The sequence below is a fragment of the Ictalurus furcatus genome, chromosome 9, assembly GCF_023375685.1.
Source record: "Ictalurus furcatus strain D&B chromosome 9, Billie_1.0, whole genome shotgun sequence".
NCBI classification, from domain to species: domain Eukaryota; kingdom Metazoa; phylum Chordata; class Actinopteri; order Siluriformes; family Ictaluridae; genus Ictalurus; species Ictalurus furcatus.
In genome coordinates this window covers 8,187,912-8,208,687 of record NC_071263.1, presented here as the reverse complement: position 1 = coordinate 8,208,687, position 20,776 = coordinate 8,187,912, and the positions used below count along the sequence as shown (strand labels likewise).

The 20,776-nt window shown below is 40.1% G+C and overlaps 1 protein-coding gene across 1 annotated transcript in view; it reads right to left on the bottom strand.

The window, feature by feature from the left end:
• LOC128612653 (cysteine-rich motor neuron 1 protein-like) overlaps positions 1 to 20,776 on the bottom strand; it is a 66,474-nt gene that overhangs the window by 18,280 nt on the left and 27,418 nt on the right. Inside the window, exons 4-6 of the mRNA XM_053632987.1 lie at positions 18,433 to 18,672; positions 8,537 to 8,716; positions 2,791 to 2,994 (exon numbers count right to left, since the gene is read on the bottom strand). Coding sequence (XP_053488962.1) covers positions 2,791 to 2,994; positions 8,537 to 8,716; positions 18,433 to 18,672 — 624 coding nt within the window. The remainder of the gene's footprint in view (positions 1 to 2,790; positions 2,995 to 8,536; positions 8,717 to 18,432; positions 18,673 to 20,776) is intronic.

The following is a 20,776-nucleotide window of genomic DNA, read 5'->3' as shown; positions in this document are numbered from 1 at the left end:
GGAAGAGTAGAGAGAAATTGTAGAAAGAGAGAGGACAGGTAAAGCAGAAGAGTACAAAGACATGAGATAAGAGTTGTGCCAAAAATATGTTGACTGCTTCATCCACCGCTGTGTCACTGTTTTATTTTTAAATCATTCTCACGGTCATTTGAACGAGTCAGTAAAGATGTGTGGTTGTGTTGTTGTCAAGGTCGTCTGCTGACCAAATTATAAACACTCCTCTATATGCCTCTTCTTGAACTGACCCGTTAAAGGGAAAGCAAAGGGAAAGGTTTTTCCAAAGCTTTGCAAATTTCTTGGTCATTAATAAAGCTTGTTATTAGGCATTATTTTAGTGGCAGGAAACATTTAACTCAATGATCATGACTATGTCCTCAACCATGTTTTTTTCTGCGAAATGATAACATCTTGGAAGCACACCATAGAGCAAGACTCCTTATTTTATAACAAATCAATGCCATCCTCATTTCACATGAACAAGAGCAAGAACCACTGAAATGGAGGCCATTTGTGGTGATTTGGGACAATGTCCAATTCCACATTTCCTAATAATGCTTCTCCCATCATTTTCTTCTGACCTAAATCCTGGTCTTTTCTTCTCTATCTGGGGATGTATATGGAAGCATATGACAGCAGAACTTGACTACAGATCATGCTTAAGGAAAATGCATGTCAGGCTATGTTTTCCCCCAGTTTCATTGGTTGAAAATGTGTGTGATGTGGATGAAATGCTCTGGCCTCACAGAAATGAACGGCAAAGAAATAACCTAAAAAATAATACTAAACTAAATTCACATCATGGAAAGTGCAATATCTCATAATCTTGTGTGAAATATCCCATAATCTTTTCAATTATCAATGATTACATTTAAAATGCATCAAAATGGGCAAACCAGCCATAAAAGGAACTATAAAGTAAGACCATTTTCTTTTCCTAAAAGCTATTTGACTTAGAGTAGGGAAAAACTTTATATACTAGTGCAGTGAAACCATCTGATATAAAAAGGAATAAAACACGAGTGGGCATGCTGTTATAGAAAAATAATCAGTGATGGTGTGCTGTGATATGTAGGTCCGTTAACACCTTGAAGTTGATTATTTTCCTATATCAGCACATCTAGGAGTGTTTTATTCCTTTTATACCCCAGAAATCTGCAAATTCACCACACCATGTTTTCAACCACCCCAAAAGGGTGGTTGACACCCTTTTGGGGTGTCAACCACCACCATCCAACCACCACCACCCACACCATGTTTTCAACCACCTCAATTTCACACCCCTCTTCATCTCCCTCCACTGGCTTCCTGTAGCCGCCTGCATCAAATTCAAGGCCTTGATGCTCATGTACAAGACCTTGTCTGGAACAGCACCCTCCTAGCTCAACACTCTCCTTGAGGTTTACATTCCCTCACGCAATCTGCACTTGGTTAATGACCGACGCTTAGTAGTGTCTACTCAGCATGGCTCAAGGTCCCTTTCCAGAACCTTCACGCTATCTGTCCTTCAGTGGTGGAACGAACTTCCAACCTCAATCCGGATTGCAGAATCTGTCACTATCTTCAAAAAACAACTAAAGACCCACCTCTTCCGTGAGCACTTAACTAACCCCTAACCTGCCAACCCCCACATTATTTTAAAAAATAATAATAATACAATTACTCTGGCTCTTACACCTCTACTCTGCACACTTTGCTTCTCTAGAACTTAACTAAAAATCTTGTATTGTAACACTACTTGTATTATTCTCCGCTTCATATATCGCTTTGCTTGTATTTCCTCATTTGTAAGTCATTTTGGATAAAAGTGTCTGTTAATGAATAAATGTAAATGTAAATTCTAAAAATGTATTTTTAAAGAATGACACACATCATACTATTTCTCCTTTTATAGTTACATTCAATATTGTGGAACGTTCTGTTATCACTTACATTATAGCAGCGTCGTTCCCATACCAGGCTCTGTCTTTTTACTCTCTCTTGAAGTTACTAATACAAAAAAATTTTTCAAGTTACCAAGAAACCGCAAAGCCCTCTGTCTTAAGGACTTTCCCCATGATGGAAAAACATAAGGAAACAACTTTACCTCTGATTGTTACAAAGCGCTGACACTAGAGACTCCTTCAAAAATACTAGATACACATCTTCTATACACGTCTTGTGTTGGAAGTTACAATACCACATTAGAAAAAGCGCATTTCTTGAAACCTCAAAGCTGGAATTGCTGTCAGAGCTGCTATAATAGAAAATTCATCAACACCCTCTGACCAGTCAGAATAAAAATATCTCTAGTGCGAATATGTTTTATTATAGTTAAATGCATTATTTAATCACAGGATTAGGTCTGATTTTTTAAAAATTAAGATGTTATCTGAAGAGAAAACATTTTATAGTTAAATTTTGTTCTGCACAATTAAGAATGCAGTTTTGATTGCTAATAGGACTGACTGTAACTTTGTAGATGTTGTAGCTACTAACACACTTTCTCACTGACTGTGTGTGGTCATGCAAACAGTTATGAGCCAGCAGTCATTGAAATGTTTAAATAGTTAGCATTCTCTGAGTCTCTTAATGATTAGGTGTTGAGACATTTTTCCGCACTACAGGAAGTGGGAGAGAGTGTGTTTGCGTTTGGGAATTTTGGTTAGACTGAGTGTTAACATTAAATTGTGTGTGTGTGTGTGTGTGTGTATGTGTGTGTGTGTGTGTGCGTCTAAAATGGAAGTGAACTAAGTACTTGTCTGTTCACCAGTATGTTATGTGCCAGTAATGTGTGTGTGTGTGTGTTCCTACCCTCACAGAAAGGGCAGCACTCTCCAGGGATCTTGATAGGGTTATGGCAACTCTGTTTGCACACCATGGCTGTGCAGTGTGGCTCGCCGTCCAAACATTGGCAGAAAGTGCAGTCGTCCTCCTTCCACTGCTCCTCGTGCTGCCGCAGCTTATGATTCACCCAGCAGCTGGCCTTGGTGCTGTCCACTGATAACAGCTCCACATCTGCAGAGTGAGAGAGAGAGTGAGTGAGAGAGAGAGTGAGAGAGAGAGAGCGATTATCCCAGAAGTAAAATTGCACTGCAGTTAAACAGAGTACAGTGCAATAATGAAGATAAATAATAAAGATGAATTTGCAAGTTAGAGAAAATGCTTGAAGTAAATAAAAATGTAAAATAAAATAAATGTTATGGAAGTTGCACTATAATTATTCTAATAGGATGATATGGGAAAATATGCTGAATTGGTTGTCCTGGGCCCTTTAAAGAAAAAGGAGGGGTTTGATCAAAACAAAAATTTTTTAATACACACTATATGGCCAAACGTATGTGGACACTCTTTCTAATTATTGAGTTCAGTTGTTTCAGACACAACCATTGCTAACAGGTACATAAAATCAAGCACATAGCCATGCAATCTCCATAGACAAACACTAGCAGTAGAATGGGTCATACTGAAGAGCTCAGTGACTTTATACGTGGCACTGTCAAAGGATGTTCAAGTCAGTTCATGAAATTTCTGCCCTGTTAGATCTGCCCCGGTCAACTGTACATACCATTATTGTGAAATGGAAGCAGACGAGCAACAGCAGCTCAGCCACGAAGCGGTAGATCCTGCAAACTCACAGAGCGAGGCTGCCGAGTGCTAATAGCGTGTAAAAATCCTATCCTCTGTTGCATCCCTCACTACAGAGTTCTGCCTGTGGAAGCAACATTAAGCGCTATAACTGCTTTGGGAGCTTCAGGAAATGGGCTTCCATCGCCAAACAGCTGCACACAAGCCGAAGTTCACTATGTGCAATGCCAAGCATTGGCTGGAGTGGTGTAAAGCACAACACCACTGGGCTCCGGAACAGTGGAAACGTGCTCTCTGGAGTGATTAATCACACTTCACTAACTGGCAGTCTGATGGACAAATATGGGTTTGATGGATGTCAGGAGAACCTACCTACCTGTAAAGTTTGGTAGAGAAGGGATAATGGTCTGGGGCTGTTTTCCAGGGTTTTTGCTAGACCTCTAGTTCAGTGAAATATTAATGCTACAACATACAAAGACATTTTAGACAATTGTGCTTCCAAATTTGTGGCACCAGTTTAGGGAAGACTCCTTTTCTCTTCCAGTCTGACAATGCAAAGAACAAAGTCCATAAGGACATGGTTTGATCATTTTGGTGTGGAGGAACTCTAGTAGCCTGGACAGAGCCCTGAATTCAACCCCATTGAACACCTTTGGGATGAGTTGGAATGAGTTGGAACATTAATCGAGAGCCAGGCCTTCTCTCCCAACGTCAGTGCCTGACCTCACAAATGCTCTTTTAACTGAATGGGCACAAATTCCCACAGTCAAACTTTAAAATCGTGGAGAAAGCATAACCGGAAGAGTGGAGGCTGTTTTAGCCGCAAAAGGGGGCCAACTCCATATTAATGCCCATGGTTTTAGAATGGGATGTCCAAAAACTCATATTGCTGTAATGTCAATTGTCCACATACATTTGCCCATATAGTGTATATGTCATGTGGGGAATTTAGTTAATGTTTCTTCAGTGTCCATTCTTGAGCTGTGCCAAGGGTTAATATAACCACTAAAACACGTTTAGCATGACCATTGACCCTCAACATCTCCACATGGGTATTATTTTAATTTGAAGGAGGAAACAACATTTAACAGCATTATTCCCACATTTACACCAGTGTTTGAAGCTGGGAACAGGCTGAAAACAGAGCCAAATGTTTAAGAGTTTCCTCAGCTTTCAGAATGTTCAGCTAACAGTTTACATACGGTCTTGTGGAAATGTGTAAGTGATGTTTCAGCATTCCTAAAAGTGCAGGTAATTGCTTCTGGTACCGTTTGTAATAAAGGTGGCTTGGTGGAGGTGAGGCATTTTGTGGTTAAGAGTGTGTGTTTTATTCTTTAGTTCGGTTTATGCTTACTTAATAGCAGAAGACTTTAGTGTGAAGTGCTTGTGTGCATGTGGGTGCAGTTAAACTTAATGATTCATCTACATGTTCCCTTTTCTTGATTTCCTCCGTCCATCTTCCGAATTAAGTAACACGTTCACACATACCTATCTGACCTCATTCTGGAACGATAAATTGTAAGATACTTCTTATGGTACATACAGTAGCTAGGAGTGGAAATGTACAATGATTAGATTTGGGGAAAATAAAGTACAACAAATAATACAAATATATTTCACAAACATTAGTCCTTTATCCTGACCTAGCACAAAGCATTTATTTTGAACCTACCCAAGCATAACTGATTACTCAGTTAACAGAAGAAAGATGCCTAGGGTGCCTGCTCACCTAAGTGAACATGTCACAGGCCTGCTGCAGGGAGGCATGAGGACTGCAGATGTGGCCAGAGCAATATACTGCAATGTCTGTAATGTAAGATGGCCAAGACAGCGCTACATGGAGACAGGAAGGACAGCTGATCGTCCTTGCAGTGGAAAATTACATGTAACCATGTGACCCCCCCAGACATGATTGAGAACTTGCAAATGCCTTGGTGGAAGAGTGGGGGAACATCTCATAGCAAGAACTAACAAATCTGGTGCAGTCCATGAGGATGAGATGCGCTGTAGTACTTAAAGCAGCTGGTGGCCACACCACATACTCACTGTTACTTTTGATATTGACACCTTTGTTCAGGGACTCATTATTCCATTTCTGTTCATCAAATGTCTGAAACTTGCTCAGTTTATGTCTCAGTGGTTTAATGTTTTCATGTTAATACAAATATTTACACATGTTAAAAGACTTGCTGTAAATAAAAGCAGTTGAATGTGAGAGGGTGTTTCTTTTTTTGCTGAGTATATTTCCTTTTAAGATTGTCATTCTGAAAAGAGCCTGTAGAAGCACTTCCTATATAGCTTTTTAAGGAACATATATTAGGGGTTAATTATGGCTATGTTTTTTCTTTAGTAACTCCAAAATTAGATTATGTATACATTGCTTATTGGCTATGCATTAAGCTTTGTTCATTGTGACTTATAGTCACCGGTCACTTTATTGAGAACACCTGTACACCTGCACATTCGTGCAATTATTCAGCCAATCATGTGGTAGCAGTACAATGTGTAAAATCCTTCAAATGCAGGTCAAGAGCTTCAGGAACTGTTCACATCAAACATCAGAATATGGGGGAGGGGTCATATCTGCGTGCCTTTGACCATGGCATGGTTGTTGATGCCAGTCAGTCTGGCTTGAGAAAATGCTCATCTCCTGAGATTTTCTCACAGAACAGTCTTTAGAGTTTATACAGAATGGTGTGAAAAACAAACAAAAAACATCTATTGAGTTTCAGTTGTGCTGGCAGAATTGCTTTGCTGATGAGAGAGGTCAGACAAGAATAGCCAGTCTGGTTCAAGCTGGCAATAACCATGGTAAGCAGTAAATCATCTCAAAACACACAAAAAAATGAACCTTGAGGTTGATGGGCTATGACAGTAGATCACAGCAGGGTGCACTTCTTTCAACTAAGAACAGGAATCTACAGTGCTACAGTGAAAGGCTGCAGCAGGAAAGCAAGAGGGGCATAACGCTAAGATTACCATGCTCACTGTGCAATTCTCCCACCTAGACACCCAAAGCCCCTTTGATGGCACTGCATGCCCTCCTGAAGGATTCCTGCTACAGTGCCAATTTTGTTTTGAAAGCCTGTTGGACCGCAAGCCCAAAGAGAGGCAGTGGCTGAGGTTCATGTTCACCGGCTGAGCACACCAATGGGCTAAAGGCCTGGTCGACCAAGGACACACAGGCCTGGAAAGCACGGCAGAGTTTGTGAACCCCTGAGAAGGGTGTTCCGGTGGGCAGAGGTTAACCCTGACCTAAAAAATGTTTTGGGACGGGCCCGTCTGTCACGAGCTACGACACAGAAAGGAGGACTGGAGACAAAGAAGAAACGTACTCTACAGCCGAGCTCCCTCCTGAAGACGACGAGGTGGCCTTTCCAGCTAAGCTTCCTGCAGAGGGTGACGAGGCACATTTTCCAGCAAAGCTCCAGCCAGAGGCCAACAGCAATGCCTCCCATGCCCTTCTCATACCTGAGGCTAACGGTGCAGCCTCCCGTGCCTTGCTCATGCTTGAAGAAGACAGGCAAGAATGCCATTGTGCTGCCACCTGACACTGGCAAGTTTTATCCCAGCACCACCACCAGACTCCGGCAAGTATGTTGCAGCTCCACCACCTGTCCCCGGCAAGCCTGTCATAGACCCATTGCCTGCTTCCAGCCAGTATGCCCCATGCCTGCTCATTCCGTTCATTTCATGGAACTACCCAGTAGACTGTTCATTACATTAGAGCTAATAAGCATACTGATATAATGGTCTGTACTTATATAGCGCTTTTTTTTAACCTTAGTGGTTCTACAAAGCGCTCTCATTCACACACACTCTCACACACCAATGAGAGCTGCCATGCAATTTGCTAGCTTGCCATCGGGAGCAACTTGTGGTTCAGTGTCTTGCCCAAGGACACTTCGAACCGCTAACCCTACGATTAGTGGACAACCTGCTCTACCAACTGAGCCACAGCCGCCCATATATAGGTAAATAACCCAGGACAGGTTGATGTATAGACCACAGCTTAAAGTTTTAATGACTTATTGAACTCTAGCTAATAAGCTAATAAGCTAGCATAAGCAAAAGTTTATGTGGAAGAGAATGTTAGACTAGCTTGCTAAACTCCAGTCTAAGAAATTTGCGTTTTCATGAAATGCTTTAACTCATGTAACATTTTAATTACTTTTCATCCAACTAACTTCAAAATGAACATGGCTGCCACAAGGGGAGACAACAATACTTTAGACTAATCATAACCTGAGATTAAAAGAAATTCAAGCCTGTTTGTAAAATTACATGGAGTTTTCTGAGTGAAGTGCTCCTCTAACTTTCATTTTTATAGTGCAGGTCTCATTAAAACCTTTCCACAGTGTAAAACAGCCCTGAGATGAAAGCATTCCCTCCTTTAAATTCCAGGTGGCTCTCTTGACTCTGACCTCCTATAACTGCGGCTCCAACCTCTGATGTCTGCTGAACTCAGAAACACACTTTGACTGAGGGAAATACTAGTCCATGATCTTTCTGTCTGTTAGCCACATGTACTGCCAAGCTACTTATAGTCTTTATTATCCACACAGATCTATAATTAAACCCCTCTCATTGGCTATCATCTAGTAAGAGGTTTGGTGATTGCTCTGACTGCATTTTGTTTTACTGTGACTACTTGATGTGCCCGTTAATGGATTTAACAAGAATTAAAACTGAACACATTATTGGATAGCGTTATTCATAGTTTGCTAATTGCTTTGGGAATATTGTTTGAAGCCTTCAACTCTCATTTTAGGTAATCACTCTCTTTTCTTTCACTTCTTTCTGCTCAGTGGAAATTTGCATTATCACAGTTGGTTCCATTAACACAATTAAAATAAAATCTACTAAATGAATACATTTTAAATAATAATAATAATAATAATAATAATAATAATAACTTTTTAAAAACACAGGTGCCAACATCACGAATAAGGAAATAAAGCAAGTAGTATACCTTTGCAGACAGGGCAGCATTCGCCCTCTGGGAGGTAAAAGTTATCGCACTCCAGCTCAGTACACTCAGCCCTGGAGCAGAATGAGATGCCTCCACGACAGTGACATAGCCAGCAGGAGTCCATGCGGTACACCTCACCCTCGGCAAACTTGGTCCCGTTGTGCATACACTTAGGGGAAACTGGTGAAGAGAGATGGAGCATTTTTTTTTTCAATACCATGGTCTCAAAGTGATTTATGACTGGTGAATGGTTAGTTTTCCTTCTAATGTCTAGCGTCACTAAACATTTTTTGGTTTGAATGAATGTAGTGTTGAAGGAAACACTGCCAGCTTTATTTAAAATTTTATGGAAATAATCTGGGCTTCCACATACTCTGCACCATACACATATTATATGCAAGCTTATGTAAAGTATTTATATAATAATTTCCTACATACTCCTTCATAAGCTCCTTCATAAGCTTCCTGATATCTTCATCAAGAGAGGTTTTAATTGCACACATTTGAATACATTTCACAAATCAATGTATTTCTTAATAAGTTAAATATTTTTTTAAATAATTAAACATTTAAAAGTAACATAATGGTAAACTGGCCATTCCCAGCAACTGAGCAAATCAACCACTAGGGATGCAAAGTGGGCAGGTGACAAAGTTTAACCCTAAGCAAATGAGAAGCAAAGACATGTGGAAACTACCAACAGGAATGAGAGACAGTGGCTGTAAACATCATTGGTGTTTTTGGTTTCATGTAATGATATTTGCTTCACTGATCTGCAAGTTCTCCAAACCAAACAACACTGGTGTTTTCATCATTCTGCTTGGTGCATCAAACCCTTTAATCCAGTAAAACAGGTAGCAGAAATCATGAAAAGCAAAACATTGTTTTAGAGTCTTTGTGACACTAGACGACCGTGATCCTGCAGAGATGAATAAATATACATTTTGTAGCTAGCTTTGAGATCATGATGATGGACATGGACATTGTGAGGACATAGGCCTGGTGCTACCACTGAAGTTATGAAGTGAAGGTTTAGAATAAAGTATGCAAAAAACATCAGCTTGATTGGATTTGGTTTGAAAAAAAGCAAGCCTTTCTTTTAAATATCCATGACATTTTAAGACGGTTATGAAGATATGGTTCTTGTTCATACACCTGGTCTGAAAATGTTTTTGGGATAAGATTGGACCTTGTTGTAAAAGGGGAGAGTTTTTAGTAGTATGACATAAAACAACGTGATATTCTGTAGTAAAACATAATGATAATGATCAACTTTATGAACAAAAATATACTGTAGTTTTCAACCACTGTATATGTACAACCATTCAGTTCAGGCTGCTGAATATTTTACTGACAACAAATTATTTATTCAGACAGAAATATAGTACAAAATTGGGCATCATTACAAATTGCCTACCATATAGCAAGAGTTTCATATTTCACAATAGCACTACTCCTCAAGAGTCCACATGCTAAAAGATGTCTTCTTATAAACCTTAAATGCTAAGGCAACTTCAGCATCTGTAGGCAATACCTCCATAAAAAAAAGCAGCTCTGACTGCCTGATCCACTTTCTTCAGACTAATGCAAAGCAGGTGGACCAGACCATTTGAAAATAAAGAGAGGATTTTACCTCTTTTATTCGCTTCATTTTTTCTATCAACCTTATGTGTGCATTAAGCAAGCAGAGCAAACTAAAAGCAAAGCAAAGAGTCAGAGGAACTGGGATGAGATATTAGTATATCACAGACTCTACAAGGAAGCCACATAAAATGTGTGCATGTGGTTTTAGAACTGTTTGTGAATGTTAATAGCAAGTGTGAATGATACTTCACACGTATGCACAAGCACCTGGAAAGTATTTTTTCTGCTAAGATTTTTTTTTTTTTTTCGTGACAGCTGTGCAGTTGTTATTTTATGTTTGCTACCAAAATATTCTGAATTCTAATGCCAGCACTGACAGTAGTTACAGTATTCTGATGTTGCTGTTGATTTATACATTGCTGGCACTAGGGAACAAACAGCAGAACCTTTTTCTAGCCATGAAAGTCATGAAGCATACCCCAGAATTATTGGCATGATGCCAATCATGAAAACAAACAGAAATAAATATATAATATGTAGAGACAATATAGTTCCATATTAGTTTTTCATTTTAGTTTCATTTAATTGTAAACTGTTTTCAAAAATCTTGGTACCCCAAAATTAATATTTGGTAATAACACCCAGAAATGAGTTAGCATTTTAGCACTTCCAGTTCCATCGAGTTTTTTTGAATACGTTTTTGGTTAAATGCCTGAAATAAGGTCTGGGGTTAACACAAGCTCAAGATATTTTCACATTTTATTCTACAACCCCAATGCCAAAAAAATTGGAACGCTGTGTAAAATGTAAATAAAAACAGAATGCAATAATTTGCAAATCTCACAAACCCATATGTTATTCACAATAGAACACAGAAAACATACCAAATGTTTAAAAGGAGTAAATGTACCATTTTAAGAAAAAAAGTAAAGGTAATTTGAATTACTTTTCCAGCCTTTTGGTGCCCCCGTCCCAACTTTTTTGAGACGTGTTGCAGCCATCAAATTCAAAATAAAAAAATTTTAAAATAAGAAAATTTTGGGGTATATTCCCTCAGTTTAAACATTTGATATGGTTTCTATGTCTTGAAAAAGGTGGTTGCTAACAAGTGGCTAAATGGGACAAGAGAGGTTGTCAGGGACATAAACGTCATCACGCCGAACAGAAAATCTCATCTGCTACAACTCGTTGTGTATATACTTGCGCTCTTGCAAACTATTCCAACTCAAACTTTACAACTTATCAATTTATAGTATTTTACAATTGTAGTGTTCTCTTTCATCATCTCGTGTTCGAGATCCACCTATGGGAAGGGCATCTGTACCTGACCTCTGAAGAAGCATCCAATTGCACTAAGTCTGGCTGTGATAGACAGGAGTGCATTTCCAATGCCAGGTAAGGGCACGCTCCTTACCTGAGTGCATAAATGACCTGCACACGCTCCTCTTCCTCTGTTGACCTGGGCCTCAAACACATGAAAGAGGCCACTATGAGGCCACTATTTTCCCAGACAACTGTAGCCACTGCTTAGCGCTTCCCAAAAAAGCTCCAGCACAAAGGCTCAATGTGGCCACGAACCAGAGCGTAGATTGTCTGACTCTGATAGGGTAAACGGCAATGATGGTGCACTCCCGGGAATCTCCCGAGGTGCAGACTGTCTGAGTTGGTCCAACCAAAGTAACCCTTCTCTCTTCGAGGGCATCTTATCAGGTGAGCCCTCCTTTGTTAACGAGCCACCCAGGTCCAGCGACAAGGACGACGTGGGCCTTCTAAAGGGTTTAGAGGATGACAAAGCCATCCCATCTTCTTTACTGCCCCAGGCTAGTGTTCCTACGGCCCTAAGTCAGTCAGTCCTGTTCGAGTTTTGTGACTGAGCGGCCGCCCACCTCAACATCAAATGGCCGGACCTGCAAAGTGCCACTGGCCAAGAGAGGGATGTTTACAATGGGAAACTCCTGGGATCCCCTCCCGGCCAGAGAAAAGAGCTCCTCCCGGTCCTCCCCGCATGTGTCAAGCACATGAAACGCTGCTGGGGAGACCCTCAAGGTTAAGCATATGGTGGCTCTCGGCATGGGTGACCCACCCAGCCATTGAGCACTCCATTGCCAGACACCTTAACCCCTCCCAAGGTGGCCTGCTCACACCCCCAAGCCCACTCTCCCCAGAAACATGGACCATTTTTCCACGTCCATCCACCAGGCCTTTTATAACGCCTCGGCCTTGGCAGTCAGGGCCCTCAATGTCTTTTTGCTTCAATCAGCTTACCAGGCTGAGCTCCTGGTTGACATGGGGCAGTAACTGAAGAAAGGGTGTCCCTCACCCTCACTCTGGAAGGAGACAGTCACTATTAATGACCTCGTCCTTCGCAATGCGTGCCAAACCATCCAGGCAAGCTGGCATTCCATGGCCCTCTCGTTGGTTGGCGAGCGTGCACTCTGGGTCTCCCCGATAGTGAGAAGTGGCGCATCACAGGAGCACCAGTGTAGCTCGGCTGAGCCCTTTTTTGGTCCCGCCATCACTTTGATGTAACAACGCCGTGATGACAAAAAGGAGGATGAGGCGCTCAAGCTGTGTATGCTGAGGAAATCTGTGCAGCACTGATTTTGAAATACACTTTCAAAATGCTGACACAGCACTCTTTCTTGTTTAATTAATCAGAATGACTGGTTCATGTCAGTCGATCTGAAAGATGCTTTTTTTCCCCACATAAGCATTTATCTCCCGCACTGGAAATTCCTTCATTTTGCCTACCAAGGCATACATTACGAATTCATAATTCTTCCTTCCAGTCTCTCATCGAGTCAGAGAGTGGTGTGTGTGTGTGGATGCAAGTTTAGCCCCACTGCAGCGAATACTTCATACCATGTTGGGTTCGACGGTACGACAGTGGGTTAACACCCCCTCATTCGCCGGTTCATGAAGGACATCGGTTCTGCTGCAAGCTGAGCCTCTCCCAGTATATTTGTCAGATACTACTGGCTCAATGTCACTAGGACCCTGGTAGCTCACTTTGTCTGAGGAGTGGGCTCCTCTTAGTCTTCCTTCCTTAAGGCCTATTCTCCATCTTGAAACTTGGGCTGTCAGGCTTCACTTATTCATGCCACATTCATGTCCTTCATGGTCCACCTGAATAACACTATGACCTTCGTGCACGGTGTTACCAGACACATCATTATGGGATGCGTCAAGCACCACCCATCTAGGTGACCATCCCGTGTCTTAAAGGCCTCACTGTGAGTGTGTTGGGCAACCAGGATGTTGTCCATTTCTCCCATAGATGGATCTCAAACATGAGATGATGAAAGAGAACAATTGGTTACTGTCCGTAACCCCGGTTCTTTGAAACATAGAGTGGAGTCATCCATCAAGCTTGCCTTGCTTGCCGCAAGAGTAGTGAATTTGCTCACTGAGGAAGAGGAGCGTGTGCAGGATATTTATGCACTCAAGTGCCCTTACCTGGCATTGGACACGTGCTCCTGTCCATCACAGCCATCTTGCTGCAATTGGATGCTTCTACAGCAGTCAGGTACAGATGCCCTTCCCATAGGTGGATCTCTCCACTCAATGTTTCAGAGAACCAGGCTTACGGACAGTAACATATTGTTTTTTTAAATAAAGATTTAAGAGTCGTCGGTATGGTGGTGATGTTGAAGTCATGCGACTGTGGTGTAGTTCGTCTATAGCCTAACTTTAGCTTTGTACTTCTGGCAATTTTATGAATTTTGAAGCCTTAATACAAGCTGTGTTCATTTGTGAAGATTCTCTTAGTGAACAAAACATGCAAGAATCATAAACTTTTGTTGATCACAGAGCTTATTTTCTGCAATAATCCAAAATCCAGTGGAAAAATCCTATTGGCTTTTTCTCGAGGGAACCAGGGTGATGCTAACTTCTGAGTTGTCCTACAAAAAGACATCATCCCTGCAGTACTCCATCATAGTTGAGAATAACAGTACTGAGCCTCCTGTAATAACTAGCAAGGTTGGAGATTTAAAAGGTTTAAAGTTCATCCTTCGCTCATAGAAACCTCCAGTGCAGGTCAAATAAAGCGCTTCCTAAACTTACAGCCAGTCACCATAGAGTGGTACAGGGATGATGTCATTTTGTATGCCAAAACCCGGAAACGAGTTAGCATTTTAGCCCTTTGGTTCCATCGTCACAAATCAATGGGTTTTTTTAATGGGATTTTGGTTAAAAAGCTCAAAATATTTTCACGTATTATTCTACGTCATAAAATATACCAGTAAAACCCCACTCATGATTTTTTAAAGCTTTTACTTGTATTGAAAAAGGCGGTTGCTAACTGTCACATAACGAGGGTTTAGGACGGATGCAAGTGCAGATAAGAGCTTTATTGAAGAGAGACAGAAAATTCCAAAACGCCAGACAATGGTAAAAAACAGACAATAGGTCAGGCGATCGGCAAACGGGCATAAACAATACTACACAAGAATCAAACAACAAGGTCGAGAATAAGATCAAAACTATGAGACATGAAACTATGAACAAATGCTTGGTACACGGAAAACTCATGCAATACTTCACGTCGAACAAAGAGACACGAGGGGTTTAAATGACAAACGTAATTAAGGGTGAGCACAAAACAGCTGAGAATAATGATGACACATAAGGGAACAACCAATGACAATACAGGGGCAGAGACAGGACAGAAATCATTAGAAATGCACATGTAGGAAGTAAACAAAGTCACTGTCACTAAGAGAGTGTGCTGCGAGCTCCAGCTCCATGATTTTCCAGGGAAATCATGACACTAACATGTTGCTAAATGGGACTACAGACGTTGTCGGGGACATTAAACGTCATCATGCCGAACAGGAAAAAACTTCGCAGATAAACTGGTCCAGGTATTTTCATTTGGTTGATGGTATTTTTACTTATCTTATATTTTGGGTACAATTTTATTTATATTTTGCTTCTACGACATGATGCAATTTAAGGACCAGTCTAATTTGATGCAAAGATTTGTACATTAGCAGGAATGTAGCACAACATGGAGGTGAAAGCAGTGGTCTGTTATTTAAATGTGAAAGTGCAATAAAAATATGCTGTCCCTAAAATCAATGAATAATCCTGATAAATAATCATGGTCTCAATATTGATCAAAATAATCGTGATGATCATTTTGGCCATAATCGTGCACCCCTATTCATGACCATCGCCTGTTTTCCTCTGGTCTGATTATGGACAGCTCTGGTTTGTTGCTTTCTGCCTGTGTCCTTACCCATGCTTCGGACACTGGAAATGATCAAAGGCAACAGGAGCATTTCTAGACACTAAGAAAATTTTTGAAAAGTTAGATATTTGTCAAAAATGCTGATGAATTTGAATCACTGTATAAAATAAACATTATATACAATCATCATGTTGAAGGGGTCCAATTATTTGGGAGTTAACTAAATATTGCTGTATCTTCATCAACAAAGGTGAAGTAGAGTGCAGTGTCGATGCTCATTCCTTCTTTCAGTCATATGTGCACTTTATTACCATGGCACAACTAAATCAGACACTGAATGAGTTATCCTGTACTGGCACCTCCACTAGCCTAATAGGCAAGAAGAAGAAAGCATCCAAATGTCTGACAATAAATGTTAGGACAATAATTAAACAAACAAACAAACAAACAAACAAACAGGTTAGACAATAAACGTTAGGACAGATGGCAACAGAAAGGGCATGCTCCTCCGGGTCACATTTTATCCAAATATTGAATCCCTTGCTCCCGCTGTCGCCACTCACAACCCTGCCATATATACACACACACACATACACACACACACACACACACACACACACACACACACACACACACACACACACACACACATGAATGCTCTTACACTCCATCACATCCCTCATATCCCATAGTGTCTCCCTTTCCCAGACACACAAAACACATGCCTGTACAGATTCCTCTCAATGAACTGTTTAACCCCCTGCACTTCCCCACTTGGATGTGTCTGTGAGCAGACAAGCAAAGCCAGGCTCCATTCTCCCATTCGGAGCGAGACTGGTAGCCTAAGCGCTTTCCTTCTGTTCACCCGGCTTCCTCGCTAAGTAAATTAGTTCCGCAACATGGCACACATTTACAGCATGGCCAAGAGGCCAGAATGGGAGTTTAGACTGTTGGTAAAACGCGGAATATCTGAAGCTAGCACAAAGTACACAGTGAGAGTGAAGTCCCCTTCTCAGTGTTAAAGGAAGAGGTCTTATACATGCTCTCAATGAGCCTCATTTATCAGATTGGATACCAACAAATTTATTTAAAAATCATCCACAATCATTCTGTTGTTTTCAACACTCTGTGAGCTTTGCCTCTTATGCATTTTTGTGGGTATAAATCAACTGTGCTGTGAATGTCAATCCATACAGGATTTTGCAGAGTTTATTTGATTGTTGCAGCCAAAAACGGCTGCTGCAGCTTTTAAAAAAAAATTGTGATGCAACTTGCAGAGCTTTTGTGCTTTTTCGCAGAAAACTTGCAATTGCACAAAATTGTTTTGCATAGCCTTTCACAATGATGTTTGTTGGTAAATGAGACCTTTTAGCTGTTCTCATGTTTGATGCACATGAAACGAAGAGGGCTTTGGCTGAATGCAAGTTGTGATGATGCCACATGACGCACCATGTGGCATCTTTCCCCAAATCTGCAGTAATTTTGAAAAATTGCAAGCTCCTCTGAATATTGCAGAGATTGCTTGATTTTGCGTTAATTTCTGCGATCGCCAAAATTCTGAACATATACATATGAGTACAGTGAAAATCAGCATTCCTGGAAGTTTACTAAATCTGGCAGGAATGTTTACTTCATTTACACTCAAATTTGATTGATAAATGAGGCCCATTGTGTGTTATCCTTCAGCCCATACACCTTAACAATACACACTCTCCCTAGTCCTACAAATTACTTTCTAACTATATGCATACTTCACATTATGTAATAAAATTTTGATTCAGCTGTATTTTTTGTTTTAATTCAATAGTGTATTTTATGGTGACTGATATGGCAGTGGTCATGCAAGTGAACACCATGCAAGTGAACCAAAATTTAATGTGTATGTCATCGTCAAAACCTCTAATGCTTTGCACGACTTGTCGGTATCAAATCTGTAAACTCTCGAAATCAACAGCATATCTGAAATGGAAATATGTAATTCAGGTTTCCTAGGATTCAAGAATACAGTCCAGAGCCTCTGCTGTGTGGCCTTATTTACAAATACTCCTAGAAATGAAGATAATGACTTTAAATAGTCAGAAGGATGCACCGGTAGATGTCAAAAGCTCTTTTCATAGCATTCACATATTGTACATAAACAACGTAATAAACTTGGTTTACTAATCCTCGTAAGACCCCAGTGCACAGATAAAGTGATGATGAACAGCAAATCCAGCTACATTGTAGCATTAATATTATATTATATTATAGTACAAAATTCACTACCAAGAACAGGTTTTACTTTAATATTCATAGAAATCAGCTTTAGCAAGTTGATTTTTTTCAATAATGCATTATTTTAAATGGGAACAAATTATTAGCTGCTTGAAAAATCATTATATGAAACTGAAAAATACAGTTGATGTCATAAGTTGAGAATAAGCTATTTCACATAACAGATGTTTAGCCACGGTTGGAAAGGGGTCGGATATGCAGAAGATGGTGGAAAAGAAAGAATGTGCAGGACCTGGAGGATTTTTTTTTGAAGAGTGGGCAGTTTAACTGCTCAGGACAAACAAGGGACTCATGAACAGCTAGCACAAAACATAAAAACAGTTGTTGATCATTCACGTAGTGACACACAGTATTAAGAATCAAGTGTATGTTAACTTTTGAACTGGTTTATTTGTTTAAATTCAGTTATTATTGTGTCTTGTGGACTATATGTAAACATCTGATATGTGATGTAGCTTATTCAGGGCAGTACTGAATAAAAACAATATGCAATTTCTATGATCCCTCTTATTATTACAATAATAATAATAATTATTATTATTAAATTATTAACATTTTGCAGATTCTGCAAGGTGTATGTAAACTCATGATCTCAACTGTATGTCCTGCTTATATTCTATTCATTCAGTCGTATTCAATTTTCCCCTAGTTGATGTGATGTCATATTTCGTACACGTTTTACTGAAAAACTTCTGATATTGATCTAACTGCTTTGGAATTTATGTTTCAGTCACTACTGCATTTAAAAAATAATAATTTAACATTTTTGCACCAAACAGTTTAGCGATTGCCTTGAATTTCACACCAAATCCACACTGTGTTTACCTTTTCCTGGCACTTTTACCTTTCTCGCATTTGTAGGAGTGACAGCAGCTGCCTGGTGCTCCGGTGGCCTCGCTGATGATCACAGCTTTGTGGCCACTGGGACATTCTGGCTGGGGTGGGCATTGAGCACAGGTGCACTTGGGCAGTAATGTGGGGCAGCAGCCTGCAGGGGGCGTGTAGCTGCGGGTCAGTACAGAGTCAAGAGGGCACGAGGGCATGGCTAGAGTCGGGCATGTGATCTCAGCACACTTCAGCTCCACTGAAACACACAGAGGAGAGAGAATGAGCAGTTGACCAACAGTATGACTAACAATCAAACACTTTCCAACTGTGAGCGGATGGATATAAAATGGATACACAATGGATAGATATAAAAAGTCTACACACTTCTGTTAAAATTGCAGGTTTTTGTGATGTAAATTTTTTTTCATAAAAATTTGATATAGTAACCAACAAAATGCAAGTGAAAAAAATTATAGGGGGAAAAATGAAAAAAAATAAAAATAATAATAATAGCACAAGTGTGTGCACCCATTTTAAGGGTCTTTTTGGGTTGAGGTAAGAGTCTACCAATTTAATTTGGCAATTTTTCCCACTCTTTCTTGCACAAATCTATTAAACTGCTATTAAAAGGATCTATTAAAAGGAGCTCTCCTGTGCACATCCTCTTTAACTCATTCCACAGGTTTTTAATAATAATAATAATAATAATAATAATAATAATAATAATAATAATCTCATCTTTTATTGATGAGCCTATACACTTAGAGTATATCTATTCACTGTAATGGATGGTCAAAATCACTTTATTAGACACCTTGGAGTAATTCCGAGAAAGAGAGGCAGAGATCATAAGAGACTTTTATGTTGACAGCAGTGTGTGTATCTTCAGATGTAACTCTGCCTCTCACTGACAGCTTTACATGATCCTGGCCACCTGAGTGTGAGAACATTAAGACGCGCAATGGAGATCCCTGTACTTCCTGTTCTTCCAGGAAGCTGTGTACTATTTACATAAACAAGCACACTGGCTTATTCAGTTACAGCACAAACCCATTCATTCAAACATGCTGAATATTTCTTCAGCCATTTATTTTCTCAGCACCTTCATGCCTTTTATTAATAGCTCAACAGCCTGCTGAAACAGTCCCTCTTTTTACCTTGGAGTGAATTTTGATACCATTGTTTTTTTAATAGTTCAGATTTGCTCGTCCACTGCAAGGCCACTGCAGCCATACTGTTACCCAGTGGGGTACTTTGGGGTGTACTTTGGATGCCGCTCAGGAAAAAGAAAATTGTTGGATTATTTCTCAGTGTGTTGCTATTGAGGCAGTGGTTCAGTAATATTGTGGTAGAACAGAAGCGTCCTCTCAGAGCTTGGGTTACACAGCTCTTAAACAGAGTTTATTTTGGATTATTTTCTTAGTAGTGCTCAGTTATATGCGGAGTAAAATTTAAAAATGTTTTATATAATATATTATATTATATTAATATATCTATAATGTGAGAGGCACAGATTAACAGGCCATCTGGTTTTTCAGTTCATGCCTAAGCAGATTTGAAGAAGCACAATGAAGTAATGACTGATTTGGAGTAAAAAGAATTTCAGCTAATTTTTGGATTAATTTCTCCATTTGCATGCCATTTAAAATTTCAGGGCAGGAAAAAGCTGCACAGCTTCTCTATGTTGTATTAAACCACCAGTCATGCAGCACTGTCAGGTGAAGAGCTTGTTGAGGGGAGAAAATAATTCAGCATAACTACGTGACGAGGCAGATACCCTGCTGAGTCAGAACATCACTGTAGTGAGACTTCTTCCACCTGGGAATGTTGCAGATGCATTTCCACGGACTCCCAAAGGAGTTAACTAACACATACACAAGACATGACTAAAGCTAGCATCGGAATGCAGTATTCAATCCATACTGCCAATGTATGTGGGCCATCTTCAAACATGCAAGGATATTTGTATTCACTCTGGCAAGAGTTATTGATAGCTACTGAACGTCACGCTCATGTAAACAAACAATGCTAATATGGCGATCAATGAATGAAAACTAGCATGGCAGCAACACTAGTTCTTATCTTCATTAGCATTGTTCATGTGAATCCGAGGAGCTCAAAATCAGATCAGATGACTGCTGTGACCGATGTGAACATAGTTTAACTGACAATAACATTTGTGCTATAACAATGGAACAGAAATATCACAAGACCACAAACATTAATTGCCTCATGAGTATGAGGAAAAACAAGCCAGTGATATTCTCCAAAATCTTGCCAGAATTCTTAATCAGTGAAGAAAATGTACAGCCTGACTGGACTGTTTAAAAGGTACATAGTCAATTTTTTAATTGCATGTA